This window comes from Onychomys torridus, chromosome 2, assembly GCF_903995425.1.
Source record: "Onychomys torridus chromosome 2, mOncTor1.1, whole genome shotgun sequence".
Classification (NCBI taxonomy): Eukaryota; Metazoa; Chordata; class Mammalia; order Rodentia; family Cricetidae; genus Onychomys; species Onychomys torridus.
In genome coordinates this window covers 64,886,720-64,906,278 of record NC_050444.1, presented here as the reverse complement: position 1 = coordinate 64,906,278, position 19,559 = coordinate 64,886,720, and the positions used below count along the sequence as shown (strand labels likewise).

General features: G+C 44.8%; 1 protein-coding gene across 4 annotated transcripts in view; it reads left to right on the top strand.

Moving 5' to 3' along the window:
- Window positions 1-19,559, top strand: part of Rnf38 (ring finger protein 38) — a 118,069-nt gene that overhangs the window by 34,380 nt on the left and 64,130 nt on the right. For 2 of the 4 annotated variants that reach the window (XM_036178405.1, XM_036178410.1), the window contains exon 2: window positions 17,713-17,783. The exons of the other annotated variants lie outside the window; for them this stretch is intronic. In XM_036178405.1, the coding sequence (XP_036034298.1) occupies window positions 17,713-17,783 (71 nt within the window). The remainder of the gene's footprint in view (window positions 1-17,712; window positions 17,784-19,559) is intronic. 4 annotated transcript variants of the gene reach the window in all.

Sequence of the window (19,559 nt, the reverse complement as noted above, 5' to 3'; positions counted from 1 at the left end):
CTGGACCACAGTGAAGAACACCTTACGTGTTCAGATCCAGCTCTCTTCCTTCTACCTTCAGTTTTCACAACTGGGTCTTGCTTTGTAGCCCAAGTTGGCCTTGAACTTTTGATGCTCTTGCCTCTTCAAGTGCTAGGATCATAGGCATCTCCATTATGCCCACTGTACCTTTCTATTGTAAAGATGTGAACACTGAGTTGTAGAGGGTTGACTTGAACACTACCGGTCAGCTGTAGGGCTAGACTATTTGTCCTGAGACACTACTTTATGAAAAAGATTTAGTAAAAAGAAAACAGCTTGCTCTGTCCAAGGATAGGGCTAGTGTTTGCTTAGTTAACGCTTCTCCTTGTTTTCTTTTTCCTTGTGATAATTGAGATTTTCTGATTTCCGGCTCAGTCTCTGATATCCAGAATAGTCAGCCCTTCTGAGAAGTCTGTGTAAGAAAGCAGGCTTTGCTAATGTCTGCACAGTACTCTGATACATTTTGTCATGGTGAATAGAAATACAGTAGTGGGGATATGGTTTGGGCCAGTAGACCGATGCTCACTCTGCCTTTGGTGTCCTCTGGGGACCTCCATTGTAGTCTCGGTTTAAAATAGTAGGGTAGCTTTAGTGAGCTGTGAAAGAAAGGATTTGTTTTCCCTTTGACAGCTAGCTCTGTCGAGTTGCATGCAGGCTTTCAGTGTTTTAGTGAAGAAACACCCTCTTCAGTGCTCCTGGTTAAGAACTTGAAGATAAGGACTGTCATCGTTGTTGTGGTGACAGTAGTTTCTGCTCTGGGACAACCTCAGTGGGCCAGCTGCTTGCCACACAAGCCTGACGCCCTGAGAGTGACCCTTGGAGCCCTGTGAGGGTGGAAGGAGAGAGCTCGCTGCACAGTGTCCTCCACACGTGCTGAATGAAGCACGCGAGTGTCCTCTCACTGCCAATGCACAGTGACAGCAGGGAGAATAAACCTGCTTGAGTCCAGGTGAAGGTCTTTTCCCTTTGTTCTAAATATAGCTCATTTTTTTTGCAGTGTAAAAGTCTGAGGCTTAGTGAGATGAGGGAGGCCTGGTCATGAATGGAGAAAGAGAACCAAAAGACACATTCACTGATTTCTCTCTGATTGTGGATGTGATGCCACCAGCTGTTTCCCACCGTGGTAGACAGATGCACCTTTGAACTGTGAGACAGAACACACTCTTGTCTCCCTTAAGTTGCTTTTTCATAGTATTTTATCACAGCATCAGAGAGTAACTGGGGGGTGGTGACTGATGGGGAGGGGTGACTGAGGGGGAGGGGCGACTGAGGGGAAGCGGCGACTGAGGGGGGTGACTGATGAGGAGGGGTGACTGAGGGGGGAAGTGGCTGTAGGGGAGGGGTGACTGAGACAATTTTGGGGTTTTTCTTTTTGGTGTCTTTTTCCGAGGTTGGCCTTGAACTCAGAGATCCTCTGTCTCCGCCTCCTGAGTGCTGGGATTAAAGGCGTGCGCCACCACTGAGAGTTTTTAGCTGAGATTTCTTTAAAGTTCCTAATTGTGTACGTAAGTGCATGAGGCATGTGGGGGGTCAGAGGATAACTTGGAGGAGTAGTTTCTCTCCTTCCACCACGTCCAGGAATTGAACCCGGGTTCAGACATTAGCAGTCCCTTTACCATCGGAGTCATCTTGCTGGCCCTGACAGCACCTATTTAGGCAGGTTGTTTGTTAATGGGCATTTTCTAGTGTTATATATTTTCTTGTTCCCATATATTTAGGCCTTGAAATGCGTTGCTGTTTGAAGATTCAGAAGTAGTAGTGTTTGGTTTAGGTCTTCTAGATACATATAACCACAAGAGCTAATCAGTATAGCTTGATGTATATTTAAACTTAGTCAACAACTCGATTTCAGATTTGGTGTAGTCTTTTTTTTTTTTTTTTTCTGGAGCTGAGGACCGAACCCAGAGCCTTGTGCTTGCTAGGCAATCGCTCTACCACTGAGCTGCTCTACCACTGAGCTAAATCCCCAACCCCCATGGGTTTGTTTTTGTTTTTGTTTTTTCAAGACAGGGTTTCTCTGTATAGCTTTGCGCCTTTCCTGGAACTCACAGAGATCCACCTGGCTCTGCCTCCCAAGTGCTGGGATTAAAGGTGTGTGCCACCACCACCACCACCACCCGGCAATGTTTTTTTTTAAGGTGGTCGTTTGTTTTTTGAGACCAGGTCTGGTATAGGTCAGACTGGCTTTGAATTCAGTAGAGCCAGACTTTGGGCTCCTGATTCCCCTCCCTTTGCCCCCTGGGTTCTGTGATTACAGATTTGTGCCACCATGCCTGGCTTTAATTTTTAAATGTGATTTAAGAAAAATGCATTGTCAATATTGTTTTGTGTGGGTACAGATGCATGTATGTATGCTCTGGCACCAAGTGGCAATCAGAGGATAATTTTGTGGACTGGGTTCTTTCTTTACATCTATATGTGTCTCTCTGTCACTCTCAAGCTGTCAGGCTTGAGTCTACCAGCTGAGTTATCTCACTGTCCCGGCTTTTTGTTTGTTTGTTTTTCAGACAAGGTTCTCTGTGTAGTTCTGGCTGTCCTAGAACTCACTCTGTACACCAGGCTGTCCTCAAACTCAAGAGATCCGCCTGCCTCTGCCTCCTGAGCACTGAAGATTAAAGGCATTCGCCACCACTGCCCAGCTTTTTGTTTTTTAATGATTTATTTATTTTTATTTTATGTGCATCTGTGTTTTGTCTGCATGTATGCCTGTGTGAGTGTAGATCACTTTGAGCTAGATTACAGACAGTTGTGACCCACCACCATGTGGTTGCTGGACATTGAACCCTGGTCCCCTGGAAGAGCAGCCAGCCAGTGATCTTAACACTGAGCCATCTCTCCAGCCCCCAGCTTTTGTTTAGATGCAAATAAATCAAGAAGTTTTTTTTTTGTTTTTTTTTTGTTTTAAGGACTGGGGCTGTAGCTTATGAGCAGTTGCCCAGCACGTGGGATGTTGCCTAGGTTCTGTTTTCAGTCCTGCCAGAAATTGTTAAATCATTTCCAAGTCCAAGGTTTTCTCTCCAAGAAGCACAAGGAGGACAAGAGCATTTCAGTAAACTGGTTCACGAGTCCATGGGCTCAGCTTTAGAGAATGTCGGGAGAACCTGAGTCTATGAGCTGTTTCTATCGTCAGCTCTTCCCTCAGACTCCAAGAGCAGAAGTTTATCTGCGCTGTGCTAGCCTCCGTGTTTGTACTTGGAGGTTTGCTAAAGGCCCTGTGTAAGGCTCTGTAGTCCTCAAGCATCAAGGAGGGAGGGAGGAGTGGGTTGAGCCAGATGACTGAGGCTCTAAAGCTCTAAGTGCTGCGCTGTGGCTGTGGGAGTGATGCCGTTTGGAGGAGAGAAAGCAGGGTCCAGCTGTGTCATCCTCCTTAGGCTGTCATTCAGGGGACAGGTTGACATTGTGAGTTTAATTGTTGTTTTGTTTTTAAAGTTAACTTCCAGGTGGTGGTGGTGGTGGCGGTGGTGCACACCTTGAATCCCAATACTTGGGAGGCAGAGGCAGGTGGATCTCTGTGAGTTCAAGGCCAGCCTGGTCGACATAGAGAACTCCAGGATGCGTAGAGAGACACTGTCTCAAAAGGAAAAAAAAAAAAAAAAGAAAGAAATTAAATGGTAAATTTGGGGTTATTTTTATTTGTATTTCTATTTTTTATTTATGATGCCCATTTTCAAGGTAAAACCTAATGATTTTCTGAATTTAGTTGGTCTGTTGCAGGGCTCTCCTTTTATCTTTAATTTTATTAATATGAGTCTAATTTTATTAATTTTTGTCTTTGGATTAGTCTGGCTAAGGGTATGTCGGTCATACTTTTCAAAGAACCAACTTCTTGTTTCATTGTTTCTTTGTTGCTACTTTTGTTTCCATTTAATTAATTCCTGCCCTGATCTTGATTTCTTTTCATCTACTGATTTGGGGTTTGGCTTATCCTTCCTTTTTGAGGCTCTCAGATGTATCATTTATTTGTACTCTCTCTGGCTTTTTTGTTGTTGTGGTTGGTGACAGGGTTTCTCTGTGTAGTCCTGGCTTTCCTGGAACTCTCTCTGTAGCCCAGGCGGGCCTGGAACTCACAGAGATCCCCTTGCCTCTGCCTCCCGGGTGCTGGGATTAAAGATGTGTCCACCACCGTCCGGTAGTCTTATTCCATTGTGATCGGGTAGACTACAAGGAATTGTTTTCCTATATTTGTTGAGATTTACTTTGTCTCAGAATATGTGATCTATTTTGGAGAAAGTTCCATTGGAATAATGTGTATTCTGCAGAGTTTGGATGGAATAGTCTATAGATGTTTGTTAAGTCCATTTGATCTGTAATGTCATTTAATTTGCATATTTCTGTTCATTTTTTGTTAAGGAGACATATCAATTGGTGAGAGTTGGGTATTAAAGTCACCCACTAGTATTGTGCTAGAGTTAATCTGGCTTAAATCTAATATTATTTGTTAGGAAATTGGGTGCACCTGCTTGAGGCATACTTCTAGAATCATAAAGTCCTCTTACATTCCCTTAGTCAGTATGAAGTGACTGTATATTTTGTCACTAGTTTTGGTGGGAAGTCTGTTTTGTGAGCTATTGGAACAGTGACACCTGCTTGTTTCTTAGGCCCATTTACTTGGAACTTTTTCCATTCTTTCACCCAGGGTGACATCTGCCTTTTTAGTGACATGTTTCTTGGAGGCAGCAAGTAGCAGAGATGGTTCCTGTTTTTTTGTTTTTGTTTTTTGTTTTTTTCCGAGACAGGGTTTCTCTGTGTAGTTTTGTGCCTTTCCTAGAACTCACTTGGTAGCCCAGGCTGCCCTCGAACTCAACAGAGATCTGCCTGCCTCTGCCTCCCGAGTGCTAGGATTAAAGGCGTGCGCCACCACTGCCCGGCGGTTCCTGTCTTTTGATCCAATCTACTAGTCTGTGCTCTTTTCCCCCAAAGACTTGTTTTTATTTTTAATTGTGTGTGCCCAAGACTGTGCGTGTGATTGCAGGTGTTCGAGGAGCCCAATGGTGTGGGAGCCCTGTAGTTTGGTTCGGGAATTGAGACCTTAGTGCTCAGTTATTGTTGAAAAATGGATATTAATTCCCACCATTTGTTGATTTTGTAGTGTTTTTTTCCCCCTTTCCCTCTCTTGCTTAACTATTATCCTAGTGTGGTTTATTGTTTGCTGTGGATTTGTGGAGGAATTTGTTTTTCTGTTCAGTCCAAAAGATGCCTGTAAGTATTTTCTATGGAGCTGGCTTAGTGCTCATGCATTCCTTTCAGTTACAACAGACGGCTTTGCTGGCTGTAGTGGTCTGGGTTGGCAGTTGAGTCAGGATTGAAATGCGCCTGCCTGGGCCTCCTGGCTGCAAAGTTCCAGCTCAATAAACTGCTGCCATGCTGCCAGTCTGCTCTATGGCACATGGTGTGTCTCGCTTCTGTTGAGACGATGTCTTTGTTCTAATTGTGACCAGGGCCGATTCTTCTCTGGTCTGTCGCTCGGTGTTCTAAGCACTTCATATCTGGATTGACATCTCTTTTTCCAGCTCTGCGAATATTTCTGTTATGAGTGTTTTATAAAAACATATTTTGCACCTTTAGAACTTGATTCCTCTCTTTCTTCTATGCTGTCATAGATCTCTCAGGGTGTTGTGTGCCTTGGAGTCCCACTGACACCTTCTTTGTCCAGCAACATAACTGTATTTAATTTCTCAACCATGTTTACATTTTCCCAGAAAGCATTTTGTGATTAACTTTATTCGGTATGTCTTTTCCTTTCTGGTCTTTTTGCTTCTGATTCTTTACTATTTATTGCTGGTTTAAGTTTGTATTATCTCTGCCATTTTAGAAGGGAAGCATCAGGGTTTTTTTACTAATAGTGAGCTGGTTCATTCATGTAGATTTCCTGCCCTTCCCTCCAGTGCTGGGAGTCACATCTTGGCCCTTGTGTGTGCTAGGCAAAGGCTCTCCCACTAGACCCCAGCTCGGCCTATGGATTCTGAACCCTAGCGAGGTCCTGTGTGTCCTGTGTGGATAATGTAGCCTGGGAGGGTTTCTGATTATTTTCTTTCTTTTTTCTTTTCTCTTCTGTATAGTGCTTGAATTTGAACCCAGGACTTCAAGTATGTAACATATACTTTATAACTGAGCTATATTCCCACCCTAGCCTAGGAAATCTGAGCCTTTGTGTTTATATACAGGTATTGTTTGGGGTCTGGGATGATAATGGCTGAATCATTGAGCTCCAGGAAAGACTATGAAGAGAAAGAAAAATGGTTCTTTTAAAAGCATTTTTATTTTTATTTATGTGTATATGTCTGTCTTTATGGGTGTGTGCTGTGTGTGTGGGGGGACCTGCGGAGACCAGAGAGATTAGGATTCTGTGGAGCATAGGCGGTTGTGTGCTGGCAGCTGAACTTGGAGCCTTTGGAAGAGCAGCACGCACTCTTAACTGCTCAGCCATCTTTCCAGTTCTTACTTTTTTGTTTGTTTTGTTTTTGTGAGACAGGGTTTCTCTGTGTAGTCCTGGAACTCACTATAGACCAGGCCAGTCTCAAACTCACAGAGATCCGCCTGCCTTTGCCTCCCGAGTGCTGGGATTAAAGGCGTGCACTGCCACTGCCGGCCAGTGCTGACTTTTGAAAACGTGTTTTCTTTTTTGTATTTGCTGTTTTGGTGGAGAACACTGCAGCTTGTATGGGAGTGAGAGGAAACCTGCAGTCTGTTCTCTTTCTCCGTGGGGCTGGGGCGAGAAGGGCCTTAACCCCTGAGCCTGCTGTCTCACCAGCCAAGAAGAGTTTTTTAAGGTTACAGTATGAAATGATGCTAAGTTTTCAGGTTAGGAAAAAGCACCAACAGCATTTGGATGGGGATGGACTTTCTTTGTTAATTCAGATTTTACTCTTTAGCTTGTAAACTTTTTTTTGTCTTGAAAAAATATAAGAAGTAGCTATGGTGTTCCTAAAGGCAGGGTGAACTTGATGTTTCAAGCTGGGATGTATAGATAGCTTTGTTGCTTTAGTGAGAATTTCTGAGTGAGAGGTTCCTTAAGTTCCCGGTTGCTGTATACTGAAGACTTTTATTACAGAGTGGTAGCCTGTTTGCAGTCTCTTGTCTGCCCTTTGCTGATTGTGGAACAGCTAGTAAATCATCAGTCTTCTTGTTTGTTTTGTTTTTCCAGACAGGGTTTCTCTGTGTAGCTTTGGAGCTTGTCCTGAATCTTGCTCTGTGGACCAGGCTGTCCCGGAACTCACAGAGATCCGCCTGCCTCTGCCTCCCAAGTGCTGGGATTAAAGGCGTGCGCCACCGCTGGCTCGGCAAACCCTCAGTCTTGTTAGTCACTAGTCAGTCTTGATAGTCACTAGTCAGTCTTGATGTTCCTCTTCCTCAATTTCCCTGAGTTGTTTCCCCCTGACCGTTGGCCACCGTCCTCTTGGGTGCCCTTCTCTCTTGTGGTTTCTTATTTACATGTTGAGCCAGCAGCCTCACACTGACAGTCTTGTTTGCACGTGTTTTATTTGGCCAGCAGAGTGTTTTAAAAATGTTTCTGGTAGTTGCTAATAATAAGACTATAATAATTTATATTAAGAATCTGATATATTTTGGGAAAGACCTGACTCTATCGGTGTCAGTGGCCAAGGAGGGACACATGCTTGCTTGGCTTCCTAAGTGTACCTCACACATTTGTTAACCAGAGTTACTCATGGTTAATTTTGTCTGTGTGTGTTTTAGTTTAGACCCTGTGTCCTCTGTGTCAGAGCCAGTAGGTTCTGGTCCAGGACCCTTCCTTTCCACTCTCTCTTCCCCAACACCTCTGTCCCCATGTTTGCCTCTTTTTTTTAGGGGAGACAGTCTGTTACCAGAGGATGACTGTGAATATTGGACTCTCCTGCCTCATTCTCCCAAGTGCTGGGACAGCAGGTGCATGTCACTGTGGGTCTGGTTGCTTTTGCAGGTTTTTCTTCCAGTTTAGAGATGGTCTGACTCATTGTTAAATCCATTTCTTCATATTTAGTCATTCTTTCTGTAGCTTTCTGGTTTTTCTGGCTTGAGGTTTGGAATAATTTTTTTACATGCATTAGTGTTTTGCCTCTGTGAGGGTGTCAGATTTTGGAGTTACAAACCTGTGAGCTGCCATGTGGGTGCTGAGAATTGAACCCAGATCCTTGGCAAGAGCAGTCAGTGCTCTTAACTGCCAAGCCATCTTTCCAGCCCTGTCTTGAAATTTTTGTAGCAGTGTATGCTAATTGTCTTTATGCTTATAGTGATTCCTAAGTGGTATTTGAGTCTTAATGTGTCTCAGGAACTAAGTGGTTATTGTGTTTGTATGTAAGCGATAAGACAGTTGCTTTGCTTCCTTTCTCATTAAGCACGTGGGGCATTGGTCTTTCCTCACACTGGGGCTCTGTTCCGCAGCTATCACCTCCTCCTGGGTTGGTGCTGTGCCACCCTCTAGCTGCTGTGTCATTGCTGAAGCTCCTTGCATGGATAGTTTTCTTGTCCTGCTCCTTTCGGGTCTTCGGGGGTTTTACCACCTGACTCACCATTATCCCCCACCCCTCACCTCCCAGCTGCACCTTGCTGCTCACTCTTGTTTCTGTGCAGAGCCCGTTAATAGTTCTCCCTCGCAAAGCTTAAAATCCACTTGGATTTAACAAACACAGGAAGTAAAAGCAGCCAAACTTAAATATAAACATTAGACGACCTCCGTAGAGTTTGACAATGGCTGATGAGTGATAGATTCTTTCTCCTAGCACTGTTTCCACGCAGAGGGCTTCACGCCTTGTAATTCGTGACTGATGGTAGAGAAGCTGGGTTAGGAACCAAACCGGGGGAGCCAGCTGCTGAGGCCTGCCCTCCAAGTGTCCGGTTTCTTTTCTAGCACGGACTTCTGTGGGAGTCTGCTTTTCCAGCTGTGACTGACTGACTGGAGGGGAATTTGTTCGATTCTGCAGTGGAATTTTATGACGCCATTTTTACCGTGCACTTCAGTTACATTTCAGAAGGGCGGTTTTCAATACGTTGGGCAGTTTGATCACACCTGTATGGAGGGTGTTAGGGTCAGCCCATCCCCTTGTTGTTGTCTGTCCCCTCCCTCCCTCCCTCCCTTCCTCCCTCCCTTCTTCTCCTTCCTTCTCTTCTTGTTTTCTTTTCTAGACAGGATCTTGACTGGTTAGAATTTGATGTGTAGACCAGCCTTCAACTCCTGCCTCTGGGCAGATCTCTGTGAATTCTGGTCTAAACAGCAAGTTCCAGCCTAGCCAGGGCTACGTATCGAGACCCTACCTCAAAACGATTTTTTAAGGAGTGCAGAGATGGCTCAGTGGTTACGCATGCTTGCTGCTCTTCCAGAGGACCAGAGCTCTATCCTCAGCACCCATGTCAGGTCTCGTAGCACCACCTGTATCTCCAGCTTCAGGGAACCCAACACTGTCTTCTGGACTCAGAGCACCCCCACGTGTGGTATGTATACATATAGACAAACACACATGCACATATCTGAAAAAACAGAGAAGCCCCCCACCTGTGCCTCCTGAGTCCCGTGATCACAGCCTGTGCCACTGCACCTGGCGTTGGCCGGGTCTCTAGTTCTAGAAACAGGTAGTGTGTGGATGAAGGGGTGTCTGGTGAGATAACGTATGAGGTAGGATGGATAGTTTTGGAATAATCTGAAGTGAGACAATCAAAACTGAAAAAATAATTGGTGACCCGGAGCGGGTAAAATGCCTGTGAAATGGAATGACTTAGATCTTATGTATCAGCTGGTTTTCGTGGAAAGCTTGGCTGTGTTGCATGTAGATAGCTGAAGTCACAATTGATGTCTGCCAGGCTGAGCAGAGATTGTTTTATAACATGGCAGTGCCTGACAACACAGAGGAAAGGCGCTGTCCCACTGAGCCTTTGCGGTCAGCTCCTTGGGCATCTGGGCAGGTGTCTGTCACGGCATCATAGCGCTTGCTCTGCCACCAGCTCGCTTTGCTCTCTCTTCTGCCCCCTCCCCTCCTGGAGCCTACTCCCTTGTCCAGCCACTGTGGCTTTGGCCGATAGAACCAAAACTACCTGCAGTGGGGTTTCAGGGTGGTCAGACCATGAGGTACTTCAGAGGAAAAAGTTTGAAGGTTAAATTAGTGTCTAAGTTCACATAAGTCCAATTATGTAATTAGTATGATTTTACTTTAATTGTATAAGTAATAATCTTTTGTTACCCCCTCTCTCTTTCTCTCTCTTTCTCTGGGTGTGGCAGTGCCATGGCGTGGGTGTGGAGGACAACCTTGAGAATCTGTCCTCACCTTCCACCTGTTGGAGGCAGCGTCTCTCTGGTGTGTGCTGCTAGCTGGCCTCAATACCAGGACAGTTGTCCTGTCATCAGGCTTACCTGCACATGCTTTTACCCACTTAGAGGTTGCCTCCATCCTTCTTTGGTGATCATACAAATCAAGCTTACAATTATAGAAAATGAAAATAGTTCAAAAGCATGGCATTGTCCTATTATCCTTTTTAAGGCTGAGTACTGTGAATAGTTTATATGTATTTTCAATTTTTATGATTTTTCTTTTTTTTTTCTGAGACAGGGTCTGTGTAGTCCTGAGCTTGCTGGATAGACCAGGCTGGCCTCAAACTCACAGAAATCTTCCTGCCTCTGCCTCCCAGGTGCTAAGATTAAAGGCGTGCCCAGCTTAATTATTTTTATAAGTAAGAATTTAGTATATTTATGGTTTTGAAGTTTACTTACAAAAAAATACTAGTCTGTTTTGATGGCTTTTCCATGTCAGTAGTTTTCAGGAGAGCTGTAAATAGTCCATAGGAAGGAACAAAGTTACATTCAACCATTCATTCTTAGGTTGATGATGCCAGAAAGCTTTTCCCTCTAACAAATAAGACAGTTTCAGGAAATCTAGGGAAAGGAGGCTGACTTTCTCTGTTGATACAGAAGTAACAATTTGGGGCTGGGAGATGGCTTAGTGGGTAGGAACACTGTATAAATATGAAGATCTAATTTCAAATCCTCAGGAAAAACCCCCAATAAAAAGCCTGGCATGTCTGGTAGCCCAGTGCTGTGAAGTTGTAGACAGGAGCCTTGCTGGGGCTTGCTGACCACCAGAGGAGCTCCACATTTAATGAGAGTCTTCATCTCCAGAGGAAAGGACTGAGTGTGATAAGCAGACCCTGTGGCTTGCATGTGTGCATGGGTATGAGCATTGGCACCCCCGTAACAATCTGACAGTTTCCAAGCTAGACGTGCTAAATTTTGCCTCATGCAAATTCTGTGACAGCCTGTGTTGCAGGTGACTTACCTTTTGTAGGTATGTTGTATTGCTCATGTTCATGCATGTTGCTAGCTTTTCATTTGTTTAATCTTAACTCTCAAGTGCTCTGTGACTTCCATCTAAGCTGATAATGTTGCTCTCATTCTCCAGTGAGAGAGGCATATGATTTGTTGAATGACTTTTCTACGATTACACAGTCTGCAAATCCCTAACCTGCATTTTGACAGGACTCCAAAGCGGGCTGTTCTCCAGAAACGACTGAAAATACCCTTTTGTATCTTGCTGGGATTGTAAAATGATGCAGTTGCTTTGGAAACGGTTTGCTAGTTCCTCCTAAGGTTGAAGAGAGGTGTCATGTGACCTTGTTTTACTGTGGCAACCTGAAGTAAAGTATTTTGAGGAGGAGAGCTGTATCCTCTGGATAGATACTAGCACTCCCGTAGGTTGAGGGGGATGAGTGTTCCGAGTTGACTGTCTGCACTCAGCAGTCTCTGAACATGACAGACAACATCTGTTGTTCGTGTTTCGGCTGTAACCCATGGATGAAAAGCCTAACTGACGTAGACTCCGGCTCTGTAATTCCTCTATTCTCCTGCCATTGTTGCAGCTTTGACTTCTTTGTGTTCTCCAGTTTCTGTAAATTTTGGGTTCCATACTTGGGTTTTTATTCTTCTGCTCTCCCCCTGGATTTCACACTCTTCTTTGAAGTCCTGGGGATCGAACTAGGCTTCATGACTAATAGGCAAGTGCTTCAGTGTCGAGCTGCCGCCCCAGTCCCTTCCTCTTGCCTTCTTACTCTTCCCAGCCTGTCATCTGCCCTGTCCCAGCAGTGCTTCGATCCATGCCGTCCTGGTAGTCCTCCTAGTCCCCTGCAGTGCTCCTGATCCAGGCGGTCCTCCTGGTCCCCTGCAGTGAGTGCTCCTGATCCAGGTGGTCCTCCTGGTCCCCTGCAGTGAGTGCTCCTGATCCAGGTGGTCCTCCTGGTCCCCTGCAGTGAGTGCTCCTGATCCAGGTGGTCCTCCTGGTCCCCTGCAGTGCTCCTGATCCAGGCGGTCCTCCTGGTCCCCTGCAGTGAGTGCTCCTGATCCAGGCAGTCCTCCTGGTCCCCTGCAGTGAGTGCTCCTGATCCAGGTGGTCCTCCTGGTCCCAGCACCTCCTGCTCACTAAGATGGGCTCATGTGTATTTGCACCTTTGACTTCTTTGGTGATTATGTGCCGGGTGTCATCCCCAGTGATGGATGGGTCCTGCAGAGGGTATAAGGAGTTGGTGGAGAAGGAAGTGAGCCAGGCCATGGTGGTTGAGAGAATCTTGCAGCCTGACTGATTAGCAGCCAGAGTGTTTCTTTATTTATACAGAATTTAGTTAGCAGGGTTACATTCATGATGTTCCAAAACATAGATCATATCATTTTTGTTTTTGGACATGTGTTTCACTTCCTTTTGCTCATCTTTTAGTCATCATTAATAAACTATGACAGAACAGAGTTATCATTTCCAATCATTTTTCCCTCAAGTTTTGACATCATTAATAAACAGTTATCATTCTTACTCATTAACCCCAATTTTTGAGAATCTAGAGGCATGACAGCCTGTACTCAGGCTGGTTGTTTTGGTTGCTTCGAGGACACTAGACCAAAACAAAATCTTCAACCACCCTGGCATTTTGCCGTGTCTCAAGCAATGTATTATTAACTCTTAGTGGTCAGAGTGCCCAGGAAAAATCCTCAGGCTAAAGCTGCTATAGTTATTCAAATTCTGGCATAATACAATCAATGTTCACATATCTTTATAGAATTTGTCTATATGTCTAATCCTGGCATTCTGTTGTTCCTTGGTCATATGACATTGTAGTGGCTCTACATGAGCTAACTTCTAAGAGAGGGAGGTCCTAATACCTCATACTGTTATCATCTTTCCATGCTTTGCTCATCAATATGTGTTTGTGTAGGGCAGTTATATGCCACATAATTGTCTGAGTGTACAGTGGGAAGAGCCTTATAATCTCAACTGTGGACAATTCCTCTAGCCCACTCAATGTTGTTGACCTTCTAAATTTTACTTTGTTTTGAATATCTTGTTCCAGTGTAAGTACAGGGACAGATGTTTCAAGAATGTGTCATAGCCTCATGAAGAGACCTCCAAGGCATAAGGAAGACCTTCAAGTAGATAAGGATATCTCCCTCAAAGTGGAGTGGGGGGGAATAGTATGTTCAGGACTTTCCTGGATAAGCTTAGAAGCAGCATTCCTGGGAGTAGGCATAAATGATTCATAAGGAATTTTCCATCAATTCAACATCCCCAAATTGTACAAATATTAAAAGTGCCCCAAGTGTGTAACAGGTGGAGATGAAGACCAAAGGTGGCATGGCAGCCATCATGTGACTCAGCTCTGCTGGATCTTTGTCAAGCAGCTGTGCTGGCTTTATGACTTCTGCCATTCCATTCAGATGTGGCTGTGCCAATTATGTGAAACATGTGGGCTCCTCTCTAGGGGAATATTCATTTTAAAGTTATTATTTATGGACTGGGAAGATTTCTTAAAAAGTTAAGAATGGTTGCTCTGTAGGCATGAGAACCTGCGTTTGAATCCCTAGCATCTACATAAAAAGCCAGGCGTGTCTTCATGGGCCTGTGACCCCAGCACTGCAGGTGGATCGTGAGATCTCCAAGGCCTGCTAGAGTAGTAGAAACTGAGACTTCTGGTTCAGCAGCAGACCCAGACTTAAGACAGTAATGTGAGCAATGGTAGAGGAAGATGCCTGGCATCTCTGCTGTGGCCTCCATGTGGGCACATGCACCTGCATACTCATGTGCATTCCCCAAATACACACAAAGAAAACAGTGTGTGTGTGTGTGTGTGTGTGTGTTACCATGAGTGTCTGGAGGCCAGAGAGTGACATTGGGGATCTTACAAATTGATCTCTACCTTGGTTTTGGAGACAGGGTCTTTCATTGACAGCATTTGTGCTACACTGGCCAGACAGTGCCCCCAGCCAGCCAGGCAGTCCATCTGCGACTGTGCTCCCAGTGCTAGGGTTACAGATGTGTGCTACCTTGCATGGCTTTTATTTGGGTGTGAGGGATCTGAACTCAGGTCTTCCATGTTTGTGCTACAGACACTTTACCCACTGAGCCTTCTCCCAGCCCTCATAGATTATTCACTCAGCCACAATGAATTAGTTTTTGTGCGTGAGTTATAAGGTTAATATCCAGGTTTGTTCTTATTTATTTTTGCACGTGAATGTCTGTTTACCAGCTTGTTTATTTCAGGCTGTGGATCCAATCCAGGGCCTCACACATGCTAGGCAAATACTTGAGCACTGAGCTATAGCCTCAGCCCCTAATTTCATTTCATTTTTTAGAGATAGTATCTTACTAACTTGCTCAAGGTGGCCACAAACTTCTGGGCTCAAGTGAACTGAACCTCTTACCTTAACATCTGGAGTAACTACAGGCATGTATTACCACATCTGGCTTGTTTGTTCATTTCTGTTTGTTTGAATAGTTTGAGCTACTATGTAGCCCAGGCTGGCCTCAAACTTTCTATAGGCGCGTGTTTTTGCAGTGGCAGACATTGATGTCTATGGAGTTCAGAGGGCAACCTCCGGTGCCAGGCCTTTCCTTCTTTCATCTTGGTTTTTCCTCTGGACACACCAGGCCAGCTGGCCCTTGAGATTCTGGGATTCTTCTGTCTTTGTATCCCATCTCCCTGTGGGAGTGCTAGGATGAGGGACGCTAGTGTCCATGGGTGGGCTCTGGGGATTCTACTTCGGGCTACATGCTTGAGTGTCAAGTACTTTTGCCCACTAAGCCATTTCCCCACTCCTGACTTTTAACTTTCAGTACTCCTGTCTTATCCTCTCAACTGCTAGAATTCCATCCTAGTTTCATTTACTTTAATACTCTCTTTTAGAAGAGATTTTCTAAATCAGCTGTTTGGAGTTTTCATTTTCTCCAGGACTGATGGAGCAGAGGTTGTGTTGATGGCCCCGACTACAGTCATTAGACAGTGATCCACAAGGAGCTCCCAGCCACATCTGATCTTTCTGTTGGGTTAAATACATGAGTTTTGTGTGAGAATGAACTGCTGTCTGGTGTGTGCCCCTAACTGTCAGATCTTACAGTTCTTCTTGCCAGTCCAACAGTCTCCAATATGCTGTGTTAATAAGAAACTAGTTATAGGAATATGGCTTAATCATATTTATTTGGTGTGAGGAGTACATGAGAATGTTTGTTTTTACATTTGGAGTCCGAGCACAGCTTGCAGGAATACTTTCTCTCCCTCTACTGTGGGGGTCCTGGGATTGAACTCAAGATTGTCAGGCAGCAAGCACCTTTCCTACTGAGTTATCTCATCAGCCTAATTTTACCTGTTTTATTCTTATTCTTATAAGTGAGATTGTTTTCTTATTTTACTTTATTCTATTTTTATTTTTGAGACAGGGTTCCTCTGTGTAGTTTTGGTGCCTTTCCTGGATCTCGCTCTGTAAACTAGGGTGGCCTCAAACTCACAGAAATCCTCCTGACTCTGCCTCCTGAGTGCTGAAAAAACCCTCTACCTTTTTCTCCCTAAGAATGGCTTCTTTTCTTTTCCCTCCCTCCCTCCCTCCCTCCCTCCCTCCCTTCCTTCCTTCCTTCCTTCTTTCCCCCTCCCTCCCTTCCTCTCTCCCTCCCCTCTCCTCCCTCTCTTTACTTCTCTTTTTCTTTTTTCTCTTTCTCTTTCTCTCTCTTTCTTTCTTTCTTTCTTTCTTTCTTTCTTTCTTTCTCTTTCTTCTCTCTCTCTTTCTCTCTCATCTCATCTCATCTCACTATATATCCTTGGCTAGCCAGGAACTCTTTATGTAGACCAGGCTGGCCTCAAACTCATAGCAATCCACCTGCCTCTGCCTGCTGTGCTATGTCTTTCTGTACACTGTGAATATGTGTTGCTCTGACTGGTTGATAAATAAAGCTGCACTGGCCTATGGCAGGGCAGGATAAGGTTAGGTGGTACATTCGAATTGAAGACAAGAAGAAGGGTGGAGTTGGGGGAGATGCCAGTTCACCACCCAAGGAGCAGCAAGATGCCAGCAGACCAGTAACACCATGGCCACGTGGTAACATAGATTAATAGAAATGGGTTAAGTTATAAGAGCTAGCTAACAAGAAACCTGACCCATAGGCCATACCGTTTGTGTTTACTTGGGACCACGTGGCTATGAGCCGCTGGTGGGAGAGATTCATCCAGACCCTGGGGTAGGGCAGAACTGGAGAAACTTCCAGCTACATTTTGGCACCCAATGTGGGGCATGAACCCATGATCCTGAGATTAAGAGTCTCATGCTCTACCAACTGAGCTAGCCTTTCTTCTGGCTACTTCTGCTTCCCAAATGCTGGGATTAAAGACCTATGCCACTACATCTGGCCTTTTTAAAAAATATATTATATAGAGCTTTTAATTGCCATTTTGTGTATAGTATGAAATAGGAACCAAAAACTATAGAAAAAAAGGCCCAGGTAATGAGAACTTGTGTAGTGGTCCATGCCTATGGTCGGCTCGAGAGATGAGCACAAGTTCAAGGCAAGCTTTGGTATCATAGAGAGATGCACACATAAACCTCACACAGTTATTTGTTCCAGTTATATTTATTTGTGTTTCTATTTCATATCTTTGTTTTGTGTTGAGACAGAGTCTCATCATATAACCTTGCTAGTGTGGCACTCACTGTATAGAGCAGGCTGGCCTCCTGCACAGAGCCAACTGTGCTGGGACTGAGGGTGTGTGCCACCTGCCTAGCAGTGCTGAGATCTTACTTGACATAGACTTAAAACAAAAGAAACTCTACTGTCTCAAAGACTGTTCTGTGTCCTTCGTCCTTTGTCTTTGGACTCTTGATCTTTCTGCTTCAGCTTCCAGAGTGCATGTGCCATCAAGCCTGGGCAAATGTTGAATTTATAGGGTCAGCTTCAAGGTCTGTGTACATCGAACAGGAATGTAATTGCATTCTTTGTCAGTGGGGTTTGCCTTATTGAAGGAGGTGTTTACTTAGGGGTCTCCCCTGGGCAGTAGACCACTTGCTGTGCTTCAGAGTGTGAGTCAGGGGTGTGCTAACTAGGCTTCAGTTTCAGATCTGCCTCCTCACTGTTGCTTTCTGTGAGTCAGTCAGTGCCTGTTTTTCCCTTCTGTGAAGAAGCTACAAATAGTGCCCACAGATTGCTAAGTGGGTAAGAAGACTGCCAGCGAGCCTGAGGCCTGAGCTGGGTCCCGAGGACCCACATGGTAGGCGGGGAACCTGGTCCTACTGCTTGGTGTCTGACTGCCTGCATGTGGAACTTTGAAAACCCACAAACAGGCTCACCCTGTGCTTCACAAGCTTGTTCAAGGGTTAGATGGGATAATGGACATAGGTCTCCTGGATTGGTAAAGCAGTTTTAACGTGAGGGATTACTGCTGCTTAACTCTCCCTTCTTTTTCTCGTAGGTAGTGTTGGTGCTTCTTTTCAGTGCCAGTCCATCCATCACGACCACATTTGTCATGATGACAGTGACAAGGTGAGGTCCTTGTTGTGTCTGCCACCGTGAGAATGCATGCCACCCTTACTGTACTGCTGGTTCACCTGTGTAACTCTGGACCTCGAGTCCCTGGTGTGACGTGAGGGTGAGATGTTGAGACGCAGAGGACAGGTGGCCTTACTGGTTTGTATGTTGGATTATTGGACTGCTCCAGAACACCTGCAGCTCAGCCCTCAGAAGAGGTGGCCTGGGCTCCTGTCTAGCTCTCCAGGTCCCCTTTTGTGTCTCTGTCCTTCCTCTTTCTCAGGCTGGACATAAGGCTTATTTTAACATACCAACATGTGCTCTCTGAACAGTTAGTAATTCATGTGCTTCTAATTGGAAATATCACAGACATTCCAAATTTGTTTCATTTTATAGTTGATTATACATGTCATCACTTTTTCTCCTTTTCTTTCTTATTTTTTTAAAAATGTGATGGTGTGTGTGTGTGTGTGTGTGTGTGTGTGTGTGTGTGTGTACACTTTGGGTGTAAGTTGTTTCATTTTAAAATCTTGTCCAAATTAATGGTGAGTTTGTTTCCTTGTGGGTTGTTTTTGTTTTAGGAAAGGTATCCTTGGGACTGGCCTGGGACTTGCTATGTAAGACCAGGCTTGGCGTTGAACTCATACTTCCAAAGTTCTGGGATTAAAGAATGTGAGCCATCATGCCTGGCCATTGTGTGTGTGTGTGTGTGTGTGTGTGTGTGTGTGTGTGTTTTGCTAACAAAACCTGATTTCTTTTTTGTTTAAGGTGGGCTTGATGGTGCATATCTGTAGTCCTGGCACTTAGTAGGTAGAGGCAGGAGGATTCAAGGGCATCTCTACTTCATGGCAAGTTCCAAGCCACCTGGGTTACACAAGACCTTTATAATATCAAAAATAAAAGGGGGAAAAAGACTGAGAACTTGCCTTGGGGCCTTTCTAGTGCCCCTCCCAGCAGATTTCTGTGGTCTGGATGTGTCTGGAATAGCTGCTGACCTGGATGAGATTAGATTTAGTTTTTCGCCATTGGTTCCCAAAGGTTTCCACCCCATTTCCTTTGTTTCTGTGCATGGATGTGTCATTCTCTTGGGAGCTGCCAGGACAGACCAACCCAAGTGATCGTCTTTCTTATTTTGATGAAGAACCTGCTCTGCTGTTGGAGATGAGGAGGTAGTCGACCCTTGAGACTTTCGAAATGTGTTGGTGGTGATGGCCTCACTGCTTCTGTCAGCTGCAGAGCGTTCCAGAGTCTCATTTCCTGTCATAGTCATCCAGAGCCATGGGTTTCATTTCTAAATTTTCACAGGGAGTTCACTGAAGGAGACCTCCTAAAATTTAATATTCAGACTTTAGAAATGAGCATTTGAAAATAAGAGTGACAGAAGCAGAAAGAGATGAAGGCATTTGTCAGTAAGTAACAACCCATGTAAAGCTGTCTGGGTCAGCTTCTGACCTCCGCCACTTCATTGATGGGATAGAAACCAACGTGAGCTTCTTGGTCTTAGAGACTAGGGATGAGATTCAGTCTCTCTTAAGTACTTCCATCTCCCTGGTGCACAATATATTGAGGGATACAATATATCACCATAGTCTCCTCCTACCTTACATGTTTGAGACAAAGATTCAGTTACCCAATGTTGTGTGACCAAACTCTTCTGGGGGAGATGCAACACACACATCTACTCAGCCCAGATAGGGAGCTCATGACAGATCAAAGTATAGATACCACCAAAGTCCAACTTGATGAACCATGACTTTTATTTTAAGTAGGGACTGCCTTTATTCCTGTTTT